Source organism: Vulpes vulpes, chromosome 13, assembly GCF_048418805.1.
Source record: "Vulpes vulpes isolate BD-2025 chromosome 13, VulVul3, whole genome shotgun sequence".
Classification (NCBI taxonomy): domain Eukaryota; kingdom Metazoa; phylum Chordata; class Mammalia; order Carnivora; family Canidae; genus Vulpes; species Vulpes vulpes.
The window spans coordinates 31744006-31763483 of record NC_132792.1 but is presented as its reverse complement, the minus strand read 5'-3'; the positions used below and the strand labels follow the sequence as shown (position 1 = coordinate 31763483).

The following is a 19478-nucleotide window of genomic DNA, read 5'->3' as shown; positions in this document are numbered from 1 at the left end:
ATTCTGTTTCTGAGCTGCAGTTCTCATGCTCCACTGTACTAGCTGCTGCGCCCTCTGTATCTCTGGCCACAACATTCTGAATACCACTACCCCCACCCCCACTCTGGTTTCTAACCCTTTGGCTAAGTCTCTCCTAAGCACCTTCCCAGCTCTCAATATGATGAAATATTTGTTTTAACATGACTATATATTTTATTTACAATGTTATTCTCCTGCCCACACACTCACACACTCAGGCTTTGTCTTTGTCCTGTGTTTGCTATTTATTATTTTAAGCCAAACCATTTAGCTCTATTCATTCAAACTATTAATTAACACTTTTGGCCCTATGGCGTATAAACTTCATTTAATTTAATGACATACTCTTATAACCCCTGGTATGCTCTTTAAGTCTCTGAGGAATATCTACAAATATTTCACTTGCCTTTCATTACTTTTCTCCTAATAATTGACAGTATTATATTTGCCCTTTAAAAAATCTTTCAGGATACAATTTCAACATTTATAATTATGTTGTAAAATAGATGACTGGCACAGGCAATTTCACATATTTTACAGTGAGAGTACTAAGTGTATATGATTTTTTATTGTTTTTTTTTTCTAAAGTCAAAAATTAGAAAACATGTATAAAACAGTATTTAGAGATGTAGAAATGGCTCTATCTCTTTCTAGAACTGAGTATCCTATACCAACACCCGATATTATTGTGTGGTAATCTCTTAGGATTAGCTTGAAAGCCATGCTATCCATTTAGCCTGTGGAATGAACTATGTGGATTGAATAACTTGACCTATCTAAAAAGAAAAAGGTTAGTCTTTGATTCCCCTTAATTTGTTTAATTTTTTTTTCTTATTGCTATGTGTGTTGGGGGGTAATAATATAAAAAAAAAAGTTGTAAAAAGCATAATTACCAACCAGAGAAAGTTAAAACCACTTGTAGTGCACTGTTCACAGTATATCTTTCTTGATTTTTTTTTGCCATGTACATTTATACTTTCTTCACATTAAGAACAAAACATTCTGAACTTATAATTTTATTTTTCATATTCTGTTTATTTGCCTCTTGTACAAGGAAATGGTAGATCATCTCACAAATCCAGACTTCCCCAACTATTATTTAGTAAGAATAGATGACAGATAGATAGATTGATAGATAGATAGATAGATAGATAGATAGATAGATAGATAGATGGAATGGATAACCTTGAGAGTTTGAATTTATCTGTGTCCCCTAGCAGCAAGGTAACTGTATTTGGTATGAGTGCCAGCCAAAGCTAGGCTACAAATACCTGCTTCCTCCCCCACCCATATCAGGAACATATTTTATCAATAAATACTTATCTGCAACAGCATTTTCAAAGGTATATTCTATTTTATTGATGAACATAACTTATTTTAAACCCTCAACTATTAGACATTTATGAGGTTTTCCCTGTGTGTATGAGTGTGTTGTTATTATAATTAATTCCACAGTAAATGTTACTGCCAAATCTATACACATTGCTAAGTTTTCCTTTAGGATGTACCTATAAGTAGATTCGATAGGTTAAAAGCTGGGCTGTTTTTTTTTTTAAAGGCTTTTGATACATATTGCTAGATTGCTCTTCAGAAGTCCATTACTGTGACCCCACTAACAGTACTAGAAATTTACCATATCACCAGACCCTTAGAAACACTCTCTTTTGTAATTGTTAATGTAATGGATCTGTGTTCTCTTAACTACACTGAGTATTCCAAATAATCACCCGTGTTTACACATTTTTTTCACTACAACGTAGTTCATGAATCAGGAGTCATAAAACTTTAAAATTTTTGTTTGATAGGTTGTTTGCTTGCAATATTGTTTGCTTGTAGTTTTAAGTCATGTGGAACAGGGAAAGTCAAGGAAACCAGTAGTGATACCCTAGCCTCAGTCTCCCTCCTCAAAACACAGCACTGGAGGGCAGCTATTCAAAACTCATCTCTGGTGGTCTGAAGGTTCTAGAAGATGAAGAGAAGATCCATCTTAAAAAACTTTTAATAACTTTTTTTGTATATAATGCATTTTCCAAGTTGTTAGGTTGAAGAAAATATACTTCTGTAAAACCAAATTGTCATTAAAATATTTATCTACAAACTGATTTATCAGTTCCAGTTAGTGTTTCATTGGATCCTGCTTAATTTTGATAAAGTTCTTCATGGCTTTAATATCCAATCATGAGAATTAAAATGCAAAAATCATAAGGTACATTAAGCAATATTTTGTGAGTCTATCTTTTTCTTCTTGGTAGGGAATGACATAAGTGTCTCTTTTAGAAAAGCATGTGTTTGAGAGAAAGATGCTTACATGGCAGGAGTACTAGGTTACTCTGACATATTATATGGAGCATGTTACTATTTTGAAAGCCTTAGTTTCAACTAAACTTAACTTTTCTAGGCTTTTCTTATGACAGCATACAGCGAAAATTGTACGTTGCATTTCTGTGTTTATTTGCCCAGAATCCATGGAATAAGAAATATCACAGGGCAGCAAAGCATTTCATAGTTAAAGGGGGCCTTAAAGCTACTCCAGTTTAAGATGTTTAATGGATGCTCAATGGACAATGGTGGTGGTGGTAGTGGTGGTGGTGGTGATAAGGAGAAAGGGGGGGAGAATCATTTATCGAGCTCTTATGTGTCTGGCATTCTGTTTAGTGCTTTACTCACATTTTCTCATTTATTAAGTGAGGAAATTAAGTTTCAGAAAAGGCTAATGGCTCTCCCAAATGAGGCAGCCTGAGATCAAACCTGGGTTTCCTGTCAGTGTCCATTGAGTAATGCTGACTATATTAAAGACATTATAGGCATTTTAATTTCAAAAGTTTTTAAAATTTATAATTATAAATATCATTTTGATTGATACTGTTAAGTATTTATATGATACATGTTGAAGAGCTTTAGCCTTATTCTGTTGCCCATATTCCTTAATAAAAATTGCTATGATTTCAATTTATTAAATTTTTACTTTAGATCTATTATCTCTGTTCTTTACAATAAGAAGGGAAAATAGAATATTCTCATGTTATAAAATATGAATCTGAGAGGCTCAGAGTACAGCAATGAATTCTTCTAAGGAAGTCAGTTAAGTAACAGCAAAACTGGGAGTCAAGCCCATATGTTTGCCTCCAAAACTCTTTCTATTTTATGCTATTATTGTTTATTAAATGATAGCAAAATCAAACAAGCTTGAAAATGATTGATTTGGGATTCTTGTAGAAGCATATACATTGTTCTCTCTTTTGGCCTATTTATGCCACATTTCTTCTTAAACCAGTAAGTGGGGTAAGATAGAGTTTACTATATATTTTTTTAAAGATTTTATTTATTTATTTATTTATTTATTTGACAGAGGGAGAGTGAGAAGCAGGCTTCCTGCTGAGCAGGGAGCCCAGTGTGGGGCTCAATCCCTGAAGCCACTGGAATCATGACTAGAGCCGAAGGCAGATGCTTAACTGACTGAGCCACCCAGGCGCCCTTAGTTTACTATATTTTTAAAACAAGTTTACACTAGGCCTTTCCCCTCTGAAATACTTGGAGAAAAATGTACATAAAATTAACATGTGGTCCTAGCCTTTTAGCAGATCTTACTCTAAGATAGAGTCAAAAAAAAGTTTTCTTAAGAAGACCAAGAAATTGAATTACAAAGAAGAGCTTACCTCAATAGGCCAGTTTTCTAATTCTCATTCTTTAATAGACATATACAGATATTTCTAGGGCTCCTGGGTGGTTCATTTGTTTAAGCGGCTATCTTTGGCTCAGTCGTGATCTCAGGATCTTGGGATGGAGCCCCACGTTACCATTACCGGGACTCCCTACTCAGCAGGGAGTCTGCTTCTGCCTCTGCCTTCCCCTCTCCCCCCAACTCAGAATCTCTTTCTCTCTCTCTCAAATAAATATATAAAATCTTTTTTAAAATATTTCTAATGTTCCTTGATTTTTTTCCTTTGCTCCTATAATTATGTGTTATTCACTCATATTATCAGAACCAAATTAAAGCAGAAATTGACTCTAATCCTGAGTCAAAATGATATGTAAATAATTTTTCCTATTCCTGAAAAGCAAGCACTCTTTCAGATTTGGGGTGCCAACTGGATAGCTTGCTTCCAGATTCTTCAACCCCCTTACAACTTCCTACCACATTCCAGTGATCACAGAAAAATCAAAGGTCCTGTCTTCAATGACTCCTGTTGGCAGGAGACTGACTACTGCCAAGGGGTGTAATCAGTAATCACTGCTAACAGTGTCAATGGGAGTAATCAGCTGATCAGTAATTATCATCAGTAATCAGTAATCGTTAATCAGCTTACATGCTTCATTGAGACATTGATTGCTTTCTGATCATATTGCCTAGAAAACCGACAATGAGTTTTCCTTCTTTCAAATGAATTACTTTTGGAATATAGACATCAATATACATGAAATTATGTTAAGTGAAATACTTTATTTTTAAATCAAAACTAATGGAAACATCAATCTCTTAGAAAATTTAATTATTATTAGATAAATCTTATGAGACAAAACTTATTTTGAAGGGCCACTGTTAGCAGTGGATGCTGTAATCTGTGCTATTTTTTTGGAGAATTTTCCCACTCATGTAATTTTTTTTTGAAGGCAATATTAAAGAAAACTAGAGGAGGACGTTTTTGGAAGCATCTTCCTTTGTTATACAGCTGCTTTACAGCATCTCTGCACTCGCAGGACAGGATATTATCCTAAATAAGCCCTACTGATTTTGGTTGATCCTGAATATTCAATAAAGCCCATTCAAGACCATGGTACTTGAAAATGTTTAAACCCTCACGATACATCCTGTACGTGATATCACGGAATGTGTCATCTAAAATACATTTTCTGTCTCTTCCTCTCCACTCTGGTCCTCACTTTTAATGGTGCATCGGCCTACAGTGTCTTTACATCCAAAATGCAAAGCAGACAAATGGGCGTCTCCGGGAAGAACATGGCTAAAAGCACCAGCATCAGTGGAGACATGTGCTCGCTGGAGAAGACGGATGGCAGCCAGTCTGACACTGCAGTGGGTGCCCTGGGCACCAGCGGCAAAAAGCGGCGCTCTAGCATTGGCGCCAAGATGGTGGCCATTGTTGGCCTGTCCCGGAAGAGTCGCAGCGCTTCCCAGCTCAGCCAGACGGGTAGGCCTCTCTGTGTTACTTTTGACTTCCTACTTGAGTTGGCGTTAAAATACACATCCTTTTCTCTTGCTCACTCTATTGCAGTACTTAATGGAAGGTGCCATGTTCCAGAGAGCTAGGGGGATGATAATCCAGTTAACCTCTCTGAAAAATAAAACGAGAACTTTGTTTTCCAGTGACACATGAACGTGCTTTGCAGTGAACCGTCGCCCCTGTTCTTGGGATGCTCAGAATGTCTGTCCTCCTCAGGGAGGAGTGGAGCTGTGGTAGCCCGGATTGCCGGTTGCTGATACTTTTGCAAAGATCTGATCTGTGAGATATTTGCTTTCTTTAGGTTCCTCAAGAGGGAACCAGCCAAATTAATTTTCATTCTCAGCAAGTTACCGTGATGAAGATGACACCTCAGATTTTGTGTGAATAATATAGTTCTTTTATTGCTGACAGCCTAAATTCTTTTTCAGTTCGTAAGCAGCGTTTACCAGTAGTATCAATTTCTTACTGCAGTTTTTATTTTCCTGTTAAAACTTCATGTAGCAATATTCTCCAGAAGCAGAGATGGAGGAGTTTTCTGCTGATAGTGAAGATATTCAAAGCTTTGCTACTTTAAAATTCAGTTTCTAAATCACATCTGCAAAAATAAATTAGATACAGCGCTCCTACTCCTACTCAGAAAAGCCACAGTTAGCAATTAAGAAATTTGTGAGTCAAAGCGTTGTCTTTTCAAATGGTTGTTGATAATTAAACATTAAATCCTTGGTATCTTGGAAATAATAACTTATCTTCTACTTAACAAACAAACAAAAGCATATAATAGTGTTTCTTTTACAGCAAAGAGATTATAGGCAAATGGGTGAATTCTTATGTATGTTTGAATTACTAGGGTTCTTGCACACAGAAATCAGGACAAAAATCTGCAACACAAAATAATTTGAGGATACATTAATTCCTGGACCCAACTAATCTTGTTTTTAATCTAACTATAACAGCAATTCTGGAATTTAAGCCTTAAATAATAATATTATATTGAAACAGTTATTTGATGGTTTTCCCTATATGGTGGTTGTATGCTTAATATGACTATTGATAGGAATTTTTCATTTGGTGTTTTAAAATGTTATTTTACATTTTAATATACAAATAAAAATTTAATTCATGGACATAGAGATATTTCAATGATTTTTTTAAATCGACAGTATTTATCCATAATTAGCTATTCTATACTTACATGATAGATGTTGACCTTTTGAACTTGAGATTTTTTAATATTTCTCTAGCAATTAGAACTTCATTGCCTTTTTCCCTTAAAACTTACAAACATCTGTAAGCCGAAAACTGTTCCAAAAATGAAGCCTAAAAATTAGAAAATGAAGAACCTAAAACAGACATTCATAAGTTTATATATGTTAGAGAATATATGGTGTTAAACTAAATAATTATTTCTGCTTGTTAGAGTTTTTTGATAAATATTGGACACCTACTATGTGCCAGGTGCATGGAGAACAAAGGTGGTAAAAATAAACATCATTGTAAAAATAAACATCATTGCGCTATTATGGATTTTCAGACAAGACTACTTACCTACTAAAGAGTAGAAAACTCAGCAAAATAGGATCTTTCTAAAGAATAGTGATATTATTCTGGGTGATAACATAGCAATCACATGGAAACAATAATTGGCAAAAGGGAAACCATTTATATAGGTCTGTTGACCAGTACACGTTGCAGCTAAGTCATCTGTCTTCTGCCCTATTATTTTGCATGTTCCTTTGCTTGTTAAGTGGAAACTCGCCTTTAAAGTCAATATTTCTAAAGATTAAATATGACTTACTAAGCATTGTAACTTAGCAGAAAACACATCAAAATCATGAGGAGACTCGGATTCTATTGCTTACTCTGAGTTATAGAAGATAATCAAATATGACCTCTTTAAAAACCTGACTACTCTGAATCATAGACTGTTCATCTCAGAAATGAAAGTGACACCTCCTGTTCTAACAAGGTTTTTTATAAAGACGGTGTTTTAAAATTTATAAGAAGATGCTTTGAAAACTTAAAATCACTTTGTGGTATAAGATATCAATAGCCAATTCAGCCTCACAGGGAATCAAGAGCTCTGTTTTAAACATGTTGATTTTGAGATGCCTGTTTAGACATGTAAACACAGTTGTTATAAGATTAGTTAGATAATGAGTCTAGAGCCTCAGGTCAAGACTGAAGATATAATTTGGGAATGGTCAGCAGGTAGTATTTAAAGCCATGGCACTAGATAAGATTATTTAAGGTGGCTTGAATCAAGAAGAAAATTAAAGAGTGAGCTCTATGATATTCCAACATTGAAAAACCAGGAGAGAATTCATCAAAGAAGCCCTAAAAAAGAGCAGCCTCTAAAAAAAGAGAGAGAGAGAGAAAGAGAAGGGAAGAGAAGAAAGAATATGGTACCTTGGTCACCAAAGGAACCATTTTAAGAAAGACGATCAGCATGTCAGGTAAGATGACGACTAAGAATTAACCATTGGATTTGGCAAGATGAGGAATTTGGTAAACCTTGACCAACCTTGCAGTTGTGGTCAAGGCATTATGGGAGCAGACAAAGAAAATGGGAGGTAAAGTAGAGTCCGTGAGAATGATATCAAGAATGAAAATAAAAACATCTGATACTTATTGAGCACTTTTATGTGCTGGCATTATTCTGAGCGCTTGACATGTCAATTATTTAAACCTCACAATAATGTTATGAAGCAAGAATTAATGACTACTATGCTCATTTTACAGAAGAGAAACCAGTGAACAAAAGGGAATAACTTTCCCAAGATTGCCCAAGTAGTGAAGAGTAGAGGTTGGGATTTGAATCCAGGCAGCATGGATCTGGAGACTTTACTCTTCTCCTTCTAGTTACAGTCTAGACCAGCATGGTTCAATACAACTTTTGGCAATGTAGACAATTTTCTGTATCTGTGCTAAGTTTGTGCTAGCCACACATGGCTGTTGGACATTTGAAAAAGGGCTACTGTGATGGAGTAATTGTATTTTTTTTTTTACATTTTTTTTTAATTACTTTAAATTTGAATAGGCACATATGACTAGTGGCTATTGATTTGGATAGTACTGATAGAAACAGCTCTTTCTAGGATTTATTATTACAAAAAGGAAACATAGAGATAGAACTGTAGCTTGCAGGAAATGAAGACAAAAAAGAGTTTTGTTATTTTAATGACAGATGGGATACTCATGAAAAGAACTGAGTAGGTGACAGACTTTGGACTCAGAGCTAAAGTAGAGGCAGCTTCCATGGCCTGTGGTCATTCAGGAATCTGTGCTCTTTTCATCTTGTAGTAATTTCTAAGCTGATGTAGGACTTTACATTTATTTACTCTAACTGTAACATTTTATAATCATTTACTTATTTGTCTATTTCCTGGCTAGTCTGTTTTTCTTATACATGTCTTTTTCCATGTCTGGCATAGCTTCAAATATAGTGATCTTCAATGAAAAGCTCATGTACTTCTTTCAGTGCATGATTCAGTTCTCTAGGGAAATAGAAAGAAAATTATGGAACTTATTTTTATTTTTTAATCTAAAAGACAAGAAGTTAGGCATTGCTAATATTTAGTAACCTCACCCTTGTGTTCTTGGTTGGGCTGGCGTCAGATGGCCAGTGTTGCGTGCCTTTCTGGAGGGGTTAGTTTAGCTAGCCACCAGAAAATGGGCAAGTGACTTAAAACAATCACTGAAATGAAACCGCTGATGGAATGAAACGTGAATATTGCAATTGTGCAAACAAGGTAGACCTGAAACTTTATTCCTACTCAAGCTCTTCATCAGCCACTGATGAATAGATATGGTGACTCTCTAAGACCTGACAAGAAGCTCACTGAAAAACTCTAAGTTATTGAGAAGATTCATGAAATATAGATTACATCCACTATTATTAACAATGAACCCCTTACCCTACCTTTGTACTTTATATGGTCTATGGTACATCTTTGTGAAGTTTTTTTTCCAACTATGACATCATTCAAAGTGAGTATGAGAAAAGTGAATTTGGAAGCAGACCTTCAAATTGCTCACCAGCAGCCACATAATGTCAGCTGCTGTAATATATAAACCTTGAAAACTTAATGCAAAAGAATTGTATCTGTTGGGCAGAAACATTAGTCCAATGCAATTATTCCCAGTGGGCTAGTGGCCTTCACTGTGGCCAATCAGGGTTGGAGGTGGTTTTCATCTTATGACTTTACCCTCCTCTGGGAACGTGGAGCACTCTCTCTATTCAGCCAGCACACAGCAGCTCTTCAGGGGCAAGGATTGGAAATAGTAAAGTCACTTGTGCTTGTATTCCATTGGCTATAGCTCAGTCACAAGGCTCATGCTGGAAAACGGGAAGCTGAGGAAAGTAGTCTAAGAAGTGCTCAGGAGAAAGAAGAAGCAAGTTTAATGAGCATACCAATATTTTAAAAAATTATAATGTGCATCACTTCAGACATTTTTTCTGAGAACATAAAGTCTTACTTTATCATTAAAAATATTGATTTACAAGTATTTGTTGCATTTTAATCTTTTAAAATATTTGTGTTTTATATGTTATAAAAGTATTATAGAATGTGTATTATTTATAAATAGTTTTTTTACTGAAATAGAGTTGATATTTTTTTTAATTAATTAATTTATTTATTTATGATAGTTACAGAGAAAGAGAAAGAGAGAGAGGCAGAGACACAGGCAGAGGGAGAAGCAGGCTCCATGTACCGGGAGCCCGATGTGGGATTTGATCCTGGGTCTCCAGGATCGCACCCTGGGCCAAAGGCAGGCGCCAAACCTCTGTGCCACCCAGGGATCCCTTAAAAGATTTAAAACAACTGGTCTAGTATATGTAATTCCAGAAAGTTTAAAACCATTATTCTAGTATTCTAGTTCTGAGTGCTGAATCCACAGGTCTATTAAAGAACATCATAATCATGAAGAATAACAGAAATGTTAAATACTAGTGTCGCCTTTTCATGTTATTAGAAATCTCAAACTTACATTTTAAGCATTTTCAAGAAGAATGTGCTTTTAAACCTAAATTTAGTATATTTCTCACTTTTTTTTAGCCAGCCTTTTTTTTTTTTTTAAGATTTTATTTATTCATGAGAGACACAGAGAGAGACACAGGCAGAGGGAGAAGCAGGCTTCATGCAGGGGACTCAATCCCAGGTCTCCCGGATCAGGCCCTGGGCTGAAGGCGGCGCTAAACCGCTGAGCCACCTGGGCTGCCCTATTTCTCACTTTTGAAATGATGTTTTAGCACTTATAATACTTTTGACCATTATTAAGTAAAGTATTGATAGTCATGCCGCTGTTCTTTGGTACTAAGTTCCAGTGGTTTAAGTATAATAGATAACATAAAGTATTTCATATAAGTGAAAGCTCTTTTGAGCATATTATGAACTGTGGCAAAATATTTCTATAGCAAACTGGGATGAGCAAGTAGCTAAGAAAGGTAGTTTTACTGTTAATGGAGATTAATTTTCTTAGATTTGGATTGAATTTTATATCATTTATTCTAAAAATAAAACTTATTTTTTTTAAATTGCAGTAAAATATACATAACATAAACTTTACTACCTTAATAGTTTTCAAATGTACAGTGAAGTGACAATAAGTACCTTCACATTATTTTGCAACATCCATCTATCTCCAGAATGCTTTTCATCTTGCAAAGTGAAACTCTGTACCCATTAAACAACTCCCCATGACCATTCTATTTTCAGTCTCTGAATTTGACTACTGTGGGTACCTTATATAAATGGAATCATACAGTAGTTGTCCTTTTGTGACTTAGTTATTTCACTTACCATAATGTCCTTAAGACTCATTTATGCTGTAAGCATGTGTCAGAATTTATTTCCTTTTTAAGGCTAAATAATATTTCTCATGGTATGTATACACCACATTTTGTTCATCTGTCAATGGACATTTGGGTTGTTTCCACCTGTTAGCAGTTGTGAATAATGCTGCTATGAAGAACATGGATGTAAAAATATCTCTTCAAGATCCTACTTTCAATTCTTTGAGGCACATACCCACAGTGGAACTGCTGGATCTTATGGTAATTCTATTTTTAATCTTGTGAGGAACTGCCATTGTGTTTTCCGTAGCAGCGGCACCATTTGACATTCCTACCAGCAGTACACAAGAGTTCTGCTTTCTCTGCATCCTTGCCAACACTTGTTATTTTTTGATAATAGCCATCCTAATGGCTGTGAGGTGGCATTTCATTGTAGTTTAGATTTGCATTTCCCTCATGATTAGTGATATAAGCTTCTTTTCATGTGTTTATTGGCCATTTGTATATCTTCTTTGGAGAAATGCCTATTCAAGTATTTTGTCCATTTCCTAATTGGGTTGTTTTGTTCTTATTTTTGAGTTGAAAAAAAATTTATAAAAGAAAAATATAAGCCTGTTTTTCAGATCCTTGAGGGTTATCACTGTATTAATAACATGTAGTAGTATTATTATTTATTTGTATTTTTCTGAATCCCAGTAGGCCTATAAGTTCCTTGAGGGGAGGAACTATATCTCATGCATTTTAATATCTCTGGTACCTACAGTTATAGCTGATGTCTACTAAAGACTCAGTATTTTTTGGAATGAATGAATGCATAATTGATCTTTGTATGAAAGAAAAGGTAACATAAAACTGTGTTCCCCGTATCCATTTATATCTACAAATGCAAATTATCTTGCATTATCCTTTCTCAACCTAAAGATTACATTCATAATCAAATTATTCAACATTTACTAATGAATTCTTATGGTATTCTAATCATTTCCCTAAAGTACAAATGTTTATTCATCTCTAAACATTTCTTATCAACTACATTATTTGCAAGGAAGGCATTTTGTTAAGCCCTATGGAAGGCAAAACTTGACAAAGCATAGTCCCTTCTCCTTTGTAGCTTTTATACTGAAGGATCTTTAAATCTACTAGAATAAATGAGTTTTAGGCTTGAGGAAATATAAAACAAGGTAGAATGCAAAAAGGACAAACAAGAGAAACAAAGGATATCCCGTAAGGTGGGGTAGCAAAGTGAAGAAAATAGATTTGAGAGTTTTAGAGTTGAAATCCCAGCTCTGCTATGGACAAGTTACCTAACCTCTCTAAACTTCCCCTTACTTGGCTGCAAAAATGATGGACTCTATCTTCCTACCTTATGAGGTTGTTATGAGCACTTGTGAGAGCACTTGAAATAGTTTCCGACATATACGAAGTTCTTTATAAAATGCAGCTACTACTCTTAATACTATTATAGTACCCTTAGGGTAGCAATGGAAATGACCACTTCCAACACTGATGCCAAGGTAGGATCTAAGCCTTCAATTAGGGATAATGTTTAAACTGTGAAGATTCTGGGAACAGGGATAGACATGGGCAACAGTAGACCCAGAGATATGGAAATGCTGTTTACATATGAGCTGAGCAGAGAGTATTTGACACATAATGGGAGATGAGACTGGCAATGGAGTTTGGGACCAGATAAGAAAGAACTTAATGTCAGGCCAGGGAGTTAGAGCCATAGAATTGGCAGTAGGAAGCTATTGCAGGATTTGGAATATGGTCGTGACATGTTCATGAATATGTTGTCAATGAGAAAGTCTAGAGATCAAGAATAGGAAACAGATTTAGTAAGACCGTTTAGAGCAGAGATGATGAGGGTCTGATCAATGGTGTATTAAGTTTTCTACTGCTGCCATAACAAATTACCACAAACTTAGAAACAGTGTAGATTTACCAATCTGTCAGAAATTTGGGTGAGTTTGGCCCGTTTCTCTGCTCTGTGTCTCACAAGACCAAAACCAAAGTGTCATCAAGGCTGAGCTTTTATTTGAAGGGTGAAGGGAAGAGCACATTTCCAAGTTCATTCAGGTTGTTGGCAGAATTCAATGCCTAGCCTTCAAAGGACTGAGATCCCTTCTTTGATGCATGACCTCTATCATTTTCAAGCTAACAATGGCATGTTAAATATTTCTTGTCCTTCTAATGTCTCCAAATACCCATTCTGCTGCATTTCTTTTCCCCTCCAGCTAGAGAAAATTCTCTTCTTTAAAAGAATAAATAATTAGATTGGTCCAACTCAGATGATCCAGAATAATATCCCTGTTAAAATGTCCTTAACCTTAATTATATCTGCAAAGTACCTTTTGCCATGTAGTGTAACATATTTAGAGAGCCCAAAAAACAGTGTATGGACATCTTTGGGGACCCTTATGCCTACCACAAATGATAACAGTAGAAGGAGATGGAAAGGTGGAGGGATTCAAGAAATATTGTAGGTATGTTTTATAAAAAATATCATTTTCTTCCTGAGAGTAAAGTAAAATAGACAAAATGTTAATCTTTGCAGTTTATTCTCTCTGACTAGAATGCAAAACAGTTATAAAGAATATAGGCTTTTTAAAGTAAAAATTTCAGAAAATAATTTACTGTTATTAAAGGCATCATTAACAATAGAATGAATTTGTTCATTTTAATTTTCAAAACCTTAGATATATGCATTATCATTCCCATTTGACATATCAGAAAACTGAGACTTAGAAGTTTCATTCATGGTAGATCCATTACAAAGCTGGTACTCTTTATGTAACTTCACTGTTGCTAAAAGTATGTTTTTATAATTAGTTCTTTTCATATCATTAGAAGGGAAAATTTTTTCTCTTCAAAATAAAAATTCTCAGGGAACTATTTGAATTCACTATAGGTTTTAATTTAATTGAACATAATTTTAAGATGTGAATAGCCAAAGGCATTGTACAGGCTACTAATCAGTAAAGGCCTAGGAAGTGTAAATAACGAAATCATAAAGAGTTTAACTGTAAGCTGAGAAGTACAAACTAAGGAAAAGAAGTCTTTTAATTTTATTAAAAGTAAATATTTTAAGGTTTTTAAGCATGAGAGTATAAACAGAAATGACATTTTCAGGTATAGGCCATTTTTAGTGAATTTCCCATACACTCTGCATAGGTATATGGAGCTACTAGGGTTTGTTTGTTTTTTTCCAAGTGAATCCCATTCCTTTTACCTACTAGGAAGATTTCCATAGACAGTTGCAGATATTTGTTGGAAATTTAATAGCGCCCTAGGTAAGTAGTATAAAATTCTACTAGGAGTAAAGTTAGCTATTTTTTCCAACTAATAGAAAAGTGTAGGAATGTTGACTCATTGTCTCCTTGGGCTTTGAAAGCTATTTTATATTGCAGACTTTGTGGAAGGAAAACACCAAGGTAGAATCCATCTTTCTTCTCTGAGGCTGCTCTACCTGGAAAAATCTTTCTTTTTATTATAAGATTTTTTTTTCTAAACTGACACTCTTACTACCTTAGAATATGTTAACCTTATATTGTTATTCAGTAAATTATTACTGAATTTCTGCTCCACGGCAGTCACCATGGTATGTAGTAAATGAAATCCTCTTTGTATGGTATTTGGTATTTATGTTCCAGAGGGAGAGACAGACCCTAACAACAACTAAATAATTAGTCAAAATTCCAAAGCTTGCTTTGATGGAAAAGTACCAAGTGGCATGAAAGTACATCATAGCACATAACTAACCTAGTCTGGCTCATCATTCTGCCCATCCCAGCTCTTACCAAATACTTTGCACATAGTAGAGTTTCAACAAATGGTGGTTGAATGGTATAAAATGTTGCACGTTAATGGTAGAAAATGTTACACTGCCCTTCTGTCTTTGTGTTTGGTTTGTTTGGCAATTTCTGCATTGTGAGTGTGGTCCACAAATCTCCTGGGGGAGGTATGTGGTCAGTGTGTTTGTATGTTTTCTGTTAAAAACAATTGAAAGTCAAATGACCTTTGGAAAAGAGATTTAAGGGGCAGCCTGGGTGGCTCAGCGGTTTAGCGCCGCCTTCACCCCAGGGCATGATCCTGGAGACCCCGGATCGAGTTCCACTTTAGGCTCCTTGCATGGGGCCTGCTTCTCCCTCTGCCTATGTCTCTGCCTCTCTCTCTCTCTCTCTCTCTCTCTCTCTCTCTCTCTCTCTGACTTTCATGAATAAATAAATAAAATTTTTTTTAAAAAAGGAAAAGAGATTTAAAAATGTTATAGGTTCTCAATTTGGATACTATGTATACAATGAGGGAGAGAAACAGTAGGTTCTAGCTTTTTAGAAGTGTGCTTGACATTGAGATAGTGGGAAAATTAATCTAGTATAGCCTTATGCAATAAAGTTCTCCATCAACAGAAAAATGTAATTTCTGTAACTTTTAGTACAAAGAGTGGTTTTCTTTCTCGTTTTGTTTTTCGCCTGGTATCTGAGGATTCATTGCTTTTCACTGGAAGCTTCATTATCACTTAGAAAATGAGAGTAGGACAAGAGCTAATGAGAAGTCTGAGATAAGGTGGGGACATATTCTGAGGAGGAAGTTGATGGTAAGGCAACACATAATGCAGAAATTGAAAGGTGTAAAGATACAGAAATAATCACAGAAAACCACCAGAGAACCCTCAGCGGGCTGTGCTCATAACTGAGGCATTTCTACAACATCTTCCAACCAGAACCTTCTTTCCAAAGGAAGTATAGGGGCAAGAGGTAGAAAGTCAGTGGCCACCAGCATCTTTTCATATGCCTTCTAGTCCCACTGACATTTGAAATATCAATTGAGATACTGCTTGTCCCCTTTTGTTTTCTCCCTCCTTCTGCCAGCAGTCATTTTATCCTGGAATTATACATATCTATGTCAAAGGGAAAATGGATGACCAAAGGTTTCTGACTTGCTATCAACCACACTGAGTTTTTCTTTATTTAACCAGTCAGTTGTGATATTTTCTTAATGGAAATGATGGTAAGATAGAGTTCTACTTCATTATGTTAAAGTAGATTTCTTAAAAAAAAAAATTAAAAAAAAAAACAGACTATTTAAGAATCAGTGTTCATGGGCAGCCCTGGTGGCTCAGCGGTTTAGCACCACCTTCAGCCCAGGGTGTGATCCTGGAGATCCCGGATCGAGTCCCATGTCAGGCTCCCTGCATGGAGCCTGCTTCTCCCTCTGCCTGTGTCTCTGTCTCTCTCTCTCTCTCTGTCTCTCTCTCTCTCTCTGTCTCTCGTGAATAAATAAATAAAATCTTAAAAAAAAGAATTTGTGTTCATTTGACTTATTTGAAAAGTTCTCCCCCCCAAAATTAGGAAAATAAAAATAGTTTTAGGGATACCTGGGTGGCTCAGTTGGTTAAACATGGGACTCTTGATTTTGGCTCAGGTCATGACCTCAAAGTCATGAGACTGAGCCCTGCATGGGGCTCCACACTCAGTGGGGAGTCTGCTTGAGATTCTTTCCCTCTCTCTCTGCCCTTCCCCCTGCTCATGCTTGCTCTCTCTCTCTCTCTAAAATAAATAAATCCTAAAAATATCTAGTTTTACACAATGAAATATATAGTTTTATGCAAATGAAAATACTGTGTATTCCAAACAAAGTAGTAGATGAAATTAACAATAAGAAAGATGGTACTGGGATGCCTGGGTGGCTCAGCGGTTGAGTGCCTGTCTTTGGCTCAGGGCATGATCCCGGGGTCCCAGGATCGAGTCCCACATCAGGCTCCCTGCATGAAGCCTGCTTCTCCCTATGCCTATGTCTCTGCCTCTCTCTCTCTGTGTGTGTATCTCTCATGAATAAAGAAATAAATCTTTAAAAAATAAGTAAATAAATAAATTTTAAAGATCTTTATTTTTTTTATATTAAAGATCTTTAAAAAGAGAGAACTAGGTAAGTTCAGTTAGTTTTAATCTTTATCTTCTTGGTCTTTTATGGTTGCTCATTCTTTATGTGTTCTTGGTATAATTTGTTTTTTGTTCTTAAAATAGTATCTATTGAGTTTCTTTTTTTATTTTTTAAAGATTTTGAATTTCAATCTATTTCCAATGAGATATTTTAATTTAGTATGGTCAGTTAAAATTCCATTGAATTTAAATATTGCTTAAATTTTTAACTAGACTATCAGACAAGCAATGAGCACTTTTTAAAAAAAATATGAATTTAAGAAACTCAGTCACTATGATTAACTGTGCTTCCAATGAAGAAAATGTGTTGTGCAGGCATAGTCCATACTATGGAAAAATTTTACACATCACATGCTCAGCCTCAAAAAATGTAAGGTATTATCAGAGCTGATATGTTAGGTAACACATAAATAGCACACAATGCTGTAAGATTTCTGAAAGGTCCTTCAGACTGGAATCGGATTTTGAATGGCTTCTAGGGAGATTTGTGTTTCAAGCCAGAATTTGAAGACTTAGTAACATCTCAATTAAATCAAAGAGGTGAGCATGTTGGGCATAGGAAACTTGAGTGCCATAAAGTGAGTTCAGGAGCACAAAATATGAGTCATAGAGAGATCAGTGACCTAATTTGACTAAAGAATTGATCTTCATACTTTCTTCTAAGTAATTTGGGACCCTTTTAATATTTAGAAGAGTTACACAATACAATCCATAAGTATATTCAGGGGGAATATGGCATGCTGAAGGAACTAAGCTATGTTGCTGTGCCTGAAGCATAGAGAAGAACAGATGGACTTGAGGCATAAAGCTGGAGAGTTGGGCTGAGGACAGATCATGCAATATCTCAAAAGTTATGTTCAGGAAATTGGATTTTATCCTAAAATTAATGACAATTATGCCACAGGGAGAACACCTAGAGGCAGAAAGATGCTGCTGGAGCTTTGTGGTGATCTTTCAAAAAAGGGTTGTGGTCTGGACTGCCAGGTAGTAATGGGGGGATGAGGATGGATCTGGTAGGACCAGATGGTCAGTAAGAGGAGAAGGGGAGAGAGGAATCAAAGCTAATTTCTGAATGCCTGGCTTGATTAACTGGGTAGACAAGTGTTTTGCTATTTACTGAGACGGGAATCAGATGAGGAGCAATGAGAATCACAGGGTTACTTTGACGAATACAAATATGTATTAATACTTGCAATGTGCCAGTTAAGATAACAAGTGCTTTATATACATTATCTTAAGTGCATTACCTAATTTAACTCTTATTAAATACTAGCTTTTAAGATGTGAAGAAGGCCAGATGATCACTGCTTAAGGAGGACATAAATGTTAGAAGTTGGATGTACCAGCCAGAGAAGCAAAGGGGAAAAAACCCTAGTTCAGGGGCTGGAAAACGATGGACCAAATGGAGCTTGCTGCTATTATTTTTTTAATATATAAATATATTTTTATTTGATAAAGTTTTATTGGAACACAACCAAGTTCATTTGTTTATGTTTTATCTATATTTACTTTTGTGCTACAATGGCTCAGTTAAGAGGTTGCCAGAGAAAACCGTATGACCCACAAAGCCTAATATATTCACCATCTGGCCCTTTACAGACAAAGTTTGCCAGGTCCTATTCAAGCTTGATTCAGGTGAGGATACAAATACGATTTTACCCTCCAGGATAAGAAATATCTTTTTGTTTCAACACGAAGGAAGGGAAGTAATTGAATATATGAGAGAGGAAATGACTAAGTGTGAAAATAGACACTCAAATATATTATTGGATAATTTTTGCATCTCAGAATATTAAATGTCACTTAGTCCAGCCAGGCTTTTACCTCATACATAATTTTCAGTTCTGTCTAAACTCCAGAAGTTCTCTACCATAGCTAAACTGATTCCATCAAGGTTATCTAGTCAAGAAGCTTTGCTCCACTGTTTTGAGAGACTGAGGTTTTCTACCAAAGTAGCCTTGACATTTTGTCAGTGTCCATACATTTGCTATCTAGCACATTTATTGTGCTCTGTATAAAATGACAGCTGTCCTGTTTACCACCTCTGCTTTGGGTTCACTGAACAATGCTTACTGTCACTTTTGGTTTTCTTGTTTTATTTTTGATTAATATAACATGAGCATTTAAGTTTATAAAACAAGTGCAACAAACTTAATATTCATAAGTTAAAAGAAAAAAATCTTTGCAGTCAGTGTTCATGATCACTTCTCCACCATATCCAGAATGCTATTGGAAGACCTTTGTTTTTTACCCTGTAACCAGAATTTTGGATTGTCATTGAGATTTCAGCAGTCTTTGAGAAAAATGATGCAGTCCTGGTAGTTAGGCCATGAACAGTTTGTACTGTTCTTTGTGGATAATTTTAGATTAATGTTGACTACTACTGTTTATTTTAATGAATATCAGGTTATGTTAGTGAAGTAATATTCAAGTTTTTTATTGTGAATTTAGTCACAGGAGTTTCTATAAAGTTATGAAACAAAACTTTTAGTTAAAACAAGGAAAAAAATTACAAACTTGATTTCTCAAAATCTTTACTACTAT

At 35.4% G+C, this 19478-nt stretch overlaps 1 protein-coding gene across 49 annotated transcripts in view; it reads left to right on the top strand.

Moving 5' to 3' along the window:
- RIMS2 (regulating synaptic membrane exocytosis 2) overlaps window positions 1-19478 on the top strand; it is a 589976-nt gene that overhangs the window by 492928 nt on the left and 77570 nt on the right. For 29 of the 49 annotated variants that reach the window (XM_072734082.1, XM_072734080.1, XM_072734079.1 and 26 more), the window contains one exon: window positions 4924-5165. The exons of the other annotated variants lie outside the window; for them this stretch is intronic. In XM_072734082.1, coding sequence (XP_072590183.1) covers window positions 4924-5165 — 242 coding nt within the window. The remainder of the gene's footprint in view (window positions 1-4923; window positions 5166-19478) is intronic. 49 annotated transcript variants of the gene reach the window in all.